General features: G+C 49.1%; 4 protein-coding genes across 4 annotated transcripts; all 4 read left to right on the forward strand.

Annotated features, from left to right (window-relative positions):
• Positions 1–213: 213 nt before the first annotated feature.
• Positions 214–2,371, forward strand: F5891DRAFT_1209860 (uncharacterized protein; the record flags this gene model as incomplete). Its single annotated transcript, XM_041369155.1, has 10 exons — positions 214–362; positions 413–1,108; positions 1,168–1,240; positions 1,285–1,400; positions 1,471–1,606; positions 1,670–1,751; positions 1,813–1,887; positions 1,939–2,051; positions 2,093–2,188; positions 2,269–2,371. 10 exons carry the CDS (start codon positions 214–216, stop codon positions 2,308–2,310), a joined length of 1,578 nt encoding a protein of 525 aa, XP_041218342.1. The 3' UTR covers positions 2,311–2,371.
• A 701-nt stretch (positions 2,372–3,072) lies between these two features.
• On the forward strand, positions 3,073–3,709 carry F5891DRAFT_1197320 (uncharacterized protein; the record flags this gene model as incomplete). The annotated part of the gene is made up of 4 exons (XM_041368469.1): positions 3,073–3,147; positions 3,215–3,283; positions 3,338–3,424; positions 3,476–3,709. 4 exons carry the CDS (start codon positions 3,073–3,075, stop codon positions 3,707–3,709), a joined length of 465 nt encoding a protein of 154 aa, XP_041218343.1.
• A 585-nt stretch (positions 3,710–4,294) lies between these two features.
• On the forward strand, positions 4,295–4,990 carry F5891DRAFT_1197321 (uncharacterized protein; the record flags this gene model as incomplete). The annotated part of the gene is made up of 5 exons (XM_041368470.1): positions 4,295–4,350; positions 4,403–4,442; positions 4,492–4,664; positions 4,725–4,874; positions 4,927–4,990. 5 exons carry the CDS (start codon positions 4,295–4,297, stop codon positions 4,988–4,990), a joined length of 483 nt encoding a protein of 160 aa, XP_041218344.1.
• A 165-nt stretch (positions 4,991–5,155) lies between these two features.
• F5891DRAFT_1209863 (uncharacterized protein) lies at positions 5,156–7,463 on the forward strand (the record flags this gene model as incomplete). The annotated part of the gene is made up of 13 exons (XM_041369156.1): positions 5,156–5,289; positions 5,347–5,502; positions 5,633–5,787; positions 5,838–5,913; positions 5,940–6,069; positions 6,134–6,265; positions 6,336–6,476; positions 6,538–6,546; positions 6,584–6,655; positions 6,711–6,974; positions 7,069–7,187; positions 7,239–7,261; positions 7,315–7,463. 13 exons carry the CDS (start codon positions 5,156–5,158, stop codon positions 7,461–7,463), a joined length of 1,560 nt encoding a protein of 519 aa, XP_041218345.1.
• Positions 7,464–8,947: the final 1,484 nt, after the last annotated feature.

An 8,947-nucleotide genomic window follows, 5' to 3' on the forward strand; every position in this document is an offset into this window, starting at 1 on the left:
TCTGATAGTAATTCTGGGCATTAGTAAGCTCCTCGTTCCTGCATTCCCGGGGTGAGGCTATTCTCATTCTATCGTATCGTACATCAACACGACTGCTGGCTCCGTGTTCATGATCATGGACATCACGATGATGGATTAGACATAAGATTTCATCCAGGGTATGTATTCTTCTGAAGCAAACACACATCCAGTAAGCCAAATCACGGATGACTCATGTCACACCAAAACCTACCAGACATTGGTATGGCAGAGTCGGATGGAGAAGAATATGGATTTTTCGCACATAACCGGCTTGTCAAGGTCTGCGCTGGACTGGACGGATTCACCCTGAGTAGTGAATCTGATAAGGCATCCTTACTACGGTACGCGTTGCTTTTCAAATACCCACCAACTACTCAGCGACTTGGACTAGCACGCTAAAGGAATCTGCATCTTCATTTCCCCCCAAATTCGTCTCTTATCGTGTTCTTCAATGTCTTGCCTCTGCGTTTGAGTTCGGTGCCTCTGCACCAACCATCGTCCCTCTCGTCCTCCGATTCGGAAAGAATGTTGCATCCGACAACTATGGCTCAGTCGTCGTGGCACCCCTCGTCACACTTTTTACGAGTGCCGACCGTGGCACACGCATTGCGCTTCTCGATAGTCTCCCCGAGTTTGTCGAGAAACTGGATAAGAAAACAGTTGTTGATAAGATTTGGCTCAGCCATCATCTGGGAAGCTACTGTCCGCACTATCGTTCCACTTTCCCCCAAGGTATCCCAAGGTATGTTGACCTTGAAGGTGCGACCAATGTCGCTAATGCTCAAGTTATCCGACCGAGTACTCAACAACGACCTCCTCCGCCATCTCGCCCGCCTCCAGTCAGACCCAGAGTTTCCATCCGCACTAATACATGTATCCTTATTGACCGGCTGGGAATTTCGCTAGGATATAATACCAAACGGAAAGTTCTCGTCTCTGCATTCAGCATGGCGCTGAAGGATTTGTTCGTCCACGCCCACGTGGCAGGCGTTATGGCGTTCATGGCAACCGCGGAGTGCTTCGAGATTGAGGGCGTGGTCAGTAAAGCCGTTCCGGCTATTGTAGGCGCTACGCTGGATAAAGAAAAGTGAGTCTACAGCTCTCGTTTTACTACTTTGATGTATGTTGATGGCTGAATATGTACAGACTGGTTCGTGATCAGGCATTCAAAGCTGTCGAGCTTTTTATCAAGCGTTTAGAAGCTCACGCTTCGACTATGGTACGTCTGTAGTACACAACCCAGCTTATACCCCTTTTTCATAGCCAGAGACAGCATCCACAGAAGACGGCAGGGAAGATCCACCCGCGAGGCTTCCAGGTGCATACACACAGGCTGGCCCTGTGAACTCTGCGACGAGCACTGCAGCCGCTCTCACAGGGTGGGCTGTATCTTCGCTGGGAAAAAAGGCACGTTTAATTTGTTTTTCTTGATATTGATGGCTTACAAAGATCTGTCGCTCAGCTTGCCCCCGCTGACATGCAAACAATAATCTCAAGTACCATCAAAGGATCAACACTAGCACCAACCATCAATGGTAGCGCCAGTCCTTTGCCTGTGACACCTGTTTCTCCCTCCGCAAATCCAGTATGAAGCAAAGGCCTACAGCTGGGCGGGAATAAAGCGCCAATCTCTACGCTCGTTGACGAGGTTACCAACGAGGCAGGGCAGGGTAGTAGTCGTTCGTGGAATGACGATTTGATTGATATCAATGCCGATGAAGAGGATTGGAGTACGTCCTTTGACCATTCAAGATATCACTGGATCGAAACTGAGGTCATTTTTCTTCGTAGACGCGTTCGAGCCTGCTGTAGAATCAAAACTAGGGAGTACCATCGATGGTCTATCGCTGCGGTCCGGTTCTCCAAGTATGGATTGTTTACTCCTCCATAATGTCCCTACTGATTTATCTGATACAGCTTCAGATGAATGGGGCGCAATGGCATCATCGTCTCGACCTACAAATCGCTCGCCTACATCACGTCCCTCCCAGATCTCACGCACGCTCTCACCACAACCCCGCAGACCCATCGTACCTTCCCCTCTCGCACCAGCATTCTCACCCGCTTCAAGCACTCGATCAACGCCCATATCATCCCTAGTATGGCTGGGATGTCTAAGGAGGAGAAGGCGGATGAGATGGCCAGGAGGAAGGAGGAGAGACTTTTGGTGAGCGTTTTGTCTTTTAGTTTGAAGGCGTTGCGGCTTGTGCTTATTTGACTTTTTGCAGCAGATTGAAAAGCTAAAAGGAACAGAAAAAGAACGCGGCTGCTGCTGCCGGAAAGGTCTGAGTATAATAGCGTTGTGAACACTCGTGCTTATGCGATGGTGCGCTGAGTGACTGGGAGAGTTGGTAACACACATCGTGTGGAAGACTGGTCAGCGTCATGGTCGGTGCTCAAAGATATGTTATAAGCGCGCCAAGTTCCACGGCATTGATGCGTCAGGTCAACAGATGGAAGCGAACAAGTGCCTATTCGCTAGTCGTAGTGTTCCTAGAGTGCTAATATGGCTTTCGTCAATATTTATGCCCATCATGCGCGTGAGCACCAATTGGAAATTCAATATTCAATATTCAAGCTCAAGTGGTCCGATCGCGACTCGATCATCTGAAATAGTCTGCAACCAATCTGTATCAATACAACTCGAACTGTTGTACTCCTTCAACAACTCGCATTGGTTCAAGTTGCGGCAAATACTACGTACTATGATCTAAGTTTGATCCGTCAGTCGACTCATGGACCGTGCTACAATGTGGTTAAGCACTGAGTCAATTCAATTGAGCCGCGGACGCAACTTCCCGTGACCGACTACTACGTACAAATCTATCTTTTAAGTTGTTCCTTCGATTCCCTTGCGTGTTCTGGAGTTTGCTGGCGCCCACCCGATGCGGCAATGTTTAGCGCCTGAAGCCAATACAGCAGTAAATATTGTCACGGGGTTTGCTGTCATATAGTAATGACTGTTGTGTATTCGGAGGCACACCCTAACTTCTTGACGCTCTCTGGCTCTACTCTTCGCTCAGACTGATCATCAAATTCGACTGTTTCACCATGAACGATGGGAACTCGAGGTCTGTTCCTCCACGCATCGAGACATCTAATGAAGCAAACGCTACGGAACTCCCGGTACGGGGCTGATATCCATCAAGTTACATTCGAAACGCTGACTCTTGTCAATGCATCCCTTGTCTAGGGCCGACCTCGTGGCAAAATAAGTCGGTTTCTGGGGAAAGTCATGAATGGTGAAATACAAAAGATTTCTGTGAGTCGAAATGAATAGTGAGTGCACTGTGATAAAGCTGATATCGTACACGAGCGCTCGAACTTGAAGGATTCACGCACCCGTGACCCTGTTCTCCCGAACGTCGATCGTGAAGGTGTCTCATCAATTTCAAATATTGAGGTAGGTCACCTTTCATTTTATGCTCTCTCCGTGAGTTTTGTTGTTTACCAGGTTCAGGATGCTCCCCCTGGTGCAAAACAAAGCGCCGATACCCAATCGGCACTTCGAGACGTCAACGAGACTGCCAAAGGCATGAATCTACTTTCAGGACCTGTGACATCTGGACTTTCCGCCGCACAAAATGCATCAGCAGATCTCGAGGATGCATGTAAATTCGAGGACGCATATCTTCGGCCTCTCAAGATATTTGACAGCGTTATCGGATCATCGATGTTGCCGTGCTGATAAAAACGTGTTTCAACTGCTTGTGCGAGATTTTAGCGGGCTGTGAGACAGAGCTGAATCAGCTAATATTCTAAGGCAGGGTGGACGGCCCATGCTAGGAGTGCACGCCTGCCAAATCTCATGGCACGCGGCGCGCCTGTCAACTAGACCTTCGCACACCCAACCTGATTATATGTGCTCTCGAGAACGCTTGTGGCCCGGGCATGGACTGGGCGACCAACTCGCATTTATGGCGTCGATATCATGATGGGTTCATGGCAAGCGTCGTTCTATGCTTCTGACCGATTATTTCGCTCAAGTAATGACGCAGGTCAATCCTAGAGCCATTAATGCTTCCTCAAGGTGATAAGCCAACGAAACTTTGCAAATACGCATTCGCTGAACAAGTTTCTTTAGAGCGGTTGAATATGGGTGGACAGTCACGTGCTGTTCGTTTGACATGCTTTGCAACCGAGTCGTAGTACGTGAGTCCTCAGTCCAATCCCACACTCTTTGTATGTGAAACTTAATTTGTTTGTCCTAATACCGTCGACACTAAATTCACTCAACGCTGGCACTGGCCGTCCGCCGATTGCCCCTGGTTTCATGTTTGGAGCGCGTAGGAGAACTGGCTTTAACGTCCGCCTATCAACGAGGAAGACGTCAGATTCCCTCAGCAACAAACCAACTTTCTTTCGATGAACGACCCCATAGGAAGCCTGAAGGTGACTTGACAGGGATTACGGCTGAACAGGTATGTGGCTAATTGTGTTGCATGCTTTGTGTAGCTGAAATTATTCTAGATCGCCCTCCAGAACCATATTGAGGCGCTTCAGCCTTCAGCCGCAGCAACAAGCTTTGTACCCGCAGCAGCTCGCTTCGAACCAGGTCCTCTCGCTGCGAACTCCAGGATTGGTCCCAAACAGGCACAGGCGCGTCCAAAGCCCATTACTAACCGACATGGGTGGAAACTTAGGTGTCAACGCTTTCAATTCCCCTATGGGCCAATTCAATAGCTTCTTCCGTAGCTCATTAGTTCGCTCCATCCATTCGGTACTTTGGCTGAAGAGCTTGGTCCCATTGGAGACATCGAAGTGGAAACCAGTGCTTTGTTGAAGGACTGCAACTTCCCTACAGGGGAGTTCTCAGACGGCGTTCTCAAATGCCTGCTTCCTACACCCTGGACGTGAGTTCCTGGCTACCTCTCACAAGATGTGAGCTGACCATACCATATACAGCGTCCCAGAGAGGGAATTTGAGGCTCGGAAGGATCTTCGTGAAAAAGCGCATCTTTACTATTGATCCTGAGTCTGGAAAGGACCTTGATGACGCACTGTCCATTGAAGCCAACGACGATATCACTTATGACGTGGGCGTGCGGCACGTCGCTTACGTCGCTTACTTCGTCAAGCCTAACGCTGCTCTTGACCGCGATGCTCGCAAGATGGCAACCAGCGCGCCGTCCCCATGCTTCCTCCCACCATTAGCGAAGAGGCGCGCAGTCTTAACCCGGGTGTTGAACGTCTGACATCCTCGGCCGTCTTCGCCATGACCAAGGAGGGCAAAATCGTCAACAAGTGGTTGGGCAAGACCGTTATCAAGTAAGCGTTATATTTCCGTGCACCGTGCACAGAATAATTGAATTCATTTAATGTTAGATCTTGCGTGAAACTGTCATATACCGACGCTCAGAAAGCTATCGACGGTCACATTCTGGGCGATCTCGTGGTCGCTCCGGAACGCAGTACATTAGCGATCATCCATGACCTCAAGGTCCTGAATGGTCTCGCAAAGCAGCTTCGTGCTGCACGCACGTACGCGCAAATTATTTTTTTTGGGAAGCCAGCATGGACAAATCACGCGTAGACCCGGTGCGAAATGAATACTTTAGTACGTCGTTCGCATCGTGATAGCGTCCAGAGCCGCTACTGACGTATCAAAAAGTTCAGTGTTAAACGTGCCAACTACCGCTTCCGCAAACGAAATACGGGAACGCTACAGAGCATTGTCTGTAATTTTTCGCCCCGATAAGCAAAGCGGGGAACGGACAAGGGACACTGCAGCTGTGGAATTCCTTGAAATTCAGAAGGCTTACGAAGGTGAAAGTCTTTAGTCCAGTTCCAATGCAATATCTGACAACACTTCAAAGTTTCGTCAGACCCTCTTATTCGTCTTGACAGATACGTGCGCATCTTCGACGTTGGAGGATCGATCGTAATCAAGAAGTGTTTGATCACCTCATTCGGCCAAGAGGCACTGTGACGTGTGGAATTGACGCATCGACGTTGTTCGCACGCGATGATGACCTAGATTATGATTCGAGAGGCATCCTCACCCGCTTGCGTGGAGTCTGTGTCTCTCAATTTGCCATTCGTCACTCTGTTATGGCGAGTTCCATACCTTTTCGTTCCCACCTGACATTCATATCCGCTCCAAATCGTGCAGAAAGTGTTGAATGACAAGATTAATCTCAAATTCACAAGTCGCCTGGGACCAGGCCCTCGAAATGACTTGCTGAGTAGAAATAACCTCATGGGCGCGATACGCCATCAATTTTCTCCTCGGCTCGCTTTGGAGGTATGTCTTATTATTACTCAGCGAATGATCGTCATCTGAAAAGGCTGCAGCACATTTCTTAGACCCTCAGCTCGTTGTCGCAAAAGCGAGCTACGAAGATAATGACAATACCCTAAATTGCCGTGTGCATTTCATTCCTGCATTCTGGAACCTTCTCCCTCCGGCTAGTACCGTTTCCTTCAGTCGTCGACTCTTCCGACACGCTTCAACGGTGGGCTCTGTGGTAGTGGACATTCTCTCCATTGTCCATGGGTTGACTTCTCGTCTTCCAGGATAGCGCCGTTAGCCTATCGTCCAAGCGCCTTGAATTTACCCTAGACGAAAGCGGCCGATCAGCGAGTGGACGGCGAGCAAACCGAGAACGCCGACGCAAACAACATCATTGAAGACGTTTGTGTTTAATTTGCACCTGAGCTATACCGAGGACTGATCTGAACAATTATAGCTCATGCTGCTAACTAATATCACCGTCGCGCAACGTATGGCCCTGCTTCGTAGACATGATACGCCGCTCGAGGGACGTCTTGCGAGTCATCATCATCCTATTCCAGTTACAACTTCATACCGAACGCGCCAATCGACTCAATATCGCAGTCGATGTCTCCTCTCGTGGTGCACACATTTTACCTCTCTTATTCGGCACTACGCGGATGTTCTTGCGCACCGTCAAATCGAATCAGTTTTTCAGGGTGGAGGCGAGTTACACTTCGTGACTGTCTTTGTCATATTCTGACGAATGGCAGTGGAACCTAAATTCTCCACGGACCGTGACGCTGTGGCTTCTAATCTCGGACCTCACTTAGCGATACGGTCCTGACATTCGTCCAGCTAAGGTTGCTAGCGTCCTTGATGCTGCGTTCGACGTTGTTGTCCCCGAGTTTGGTATCGAGAAGCGGTCCATGTTGACCAAATGCCTAACGATGTAAGCGTTTCAAACTCGATTCACGAGAAGAAATCTGATTGCTTGAACTAGAACTACGTTTATGATGAGCGCTCGTATGCCTTGCAAATATATTGGTCGACTAGGGACATCCTTAGCCGGTTGACAGAGAACAGCGACGACGAGCACCTGAGGAAGGTTAAGCAGAACGCTGAGGCCCACGCAGTCAAAATGGAAGTTGCATCTCGCTCTGCGCATGACGAGAAGGCCATCTTTCATGAGGATGATCAGACGCCGATGAAGATGAGATTGTGTTAGGGAGGGACATGGAAGCCGAAAAGGCGCCTGAGACCTCAAACAAAGGCTCTTGTTTGCCGCCAAGGCCCAGCCTGTATTGGAGGGTTTGAGGATCACACCAGCTAACCACAGGATTCAGGACATCAAGGAGCCCATGACCGCTCCCGTGCGTATTTCTTCTGAGTGATTTTGTTGACTCGTATTTAAGGTTATCGCGACCGCTGATTTGACCAAGAGCCCGCCCGCCATCAAGGGGTATGGTATGTTTCATTTTCTTTTTGCATTCTTGTTCTAAACTTCAAATAAATTAGTCATCTCAGCGTAATGGCTCCAGGGTCGGGCTCGAGAAGGCGCTCGAACATAACTCAATTCTGCAAGACATCGAGGCTCAGCGCCTGTAAAACGGAATAAACTCCCTCGGGCAAATAGGTTTCTGTCGTTCCTTTTTCTTGCGCCCGTTGTCGTTCGATAAACCAAACTTGTACGTGTCTCTGGCCCTGCGATCGGCGCAGCATGATTGAGCGGTCTACTGATGCTAGTCAGCCAGGCTATCAGAAGCTTCCTCCGCCCAAGGGGACCAACCCTAGAAAACGGGTATCGATCCCTCTCGGGAACGTCTCAAACCTGCAAGATCTATGATCATTTTCCAGACTGCTTAACCTTCTCCTATGATGGAAAGCTAGTCGTAGGCGCTGGCACACATGCGTCCGTCTGGGACCCTCATGCCATCGTAAAAGAAGCTGGTTCAGAAGACCTAGCGACCAGATGTGAGTGAACATTTACCACTCACTGCGACTCAATCTTATTGGCGATGAGCTCTAGAAGGTGTGTATCATCGAGTCATGCTTCCGACTTCGGGATACTCATATTTCACTCGTACTAGTCGTTCTTAGATGTGCGTGCCGTGTTGTCATTTTTTTGAATGATACTCCTCGAGAATGGGATCAAAATATGCGATGCAACGACCAATGAGCCCCTCCACGCAGTAACGCATAGTCAATCAGTCGGGAGTTGGTTGTGGACGTCGGAGAGCGACGACAAGTCCGTCAGATGACTCAATTAGGATTTTCGACACTGCCACGCGGCAGGAGCTCGCCATTCTGAGACGTTGCTTACATAACTTTGTTTTCGAAATTCGAACAACCGCGAACGGTGGATCGATGCTTTTGTCGATCCACCCATCCTCAATTTCCGCCGTAGTACGGCGCAGGCGGCAATTAGATAGCAGAGTGTGTGTATTTCAGTTCTCGTATCATAGTCGGTGACTGACTTCGGCAACCACTAGCTGGCAAGAAGACATTCTCTTCAATTGTTTCAAAAGTCAAGGCGAAGATACAGCAATACGATCAGGGCCAGGGAGCGTCCAGGTACGCATCCCTTTACTCCTGCCACCAGAGATTGTTTCATTAAACGATACCGGCGCTTCCATTGACATTCGCTTCACTAATTTGTTCACCTCCGTTTACGCGAAATATCTAATGGGTCTTCGTTACAGCCTGCGTGGG

This window comes from Suillus fuscotomentosus (assembly GCF_016647785.1).
Source record: "Suillus fuscotomentosus strain FC203 chromosome Unknown F5891scaffold_119, whole genome shotgun sequence".
NCBI lineage: Eukaryota > Fungi > Basidiomycota > Agaricomycetes > Boletales > Suillaceae > Suillus > Suillus fuscotomentosus.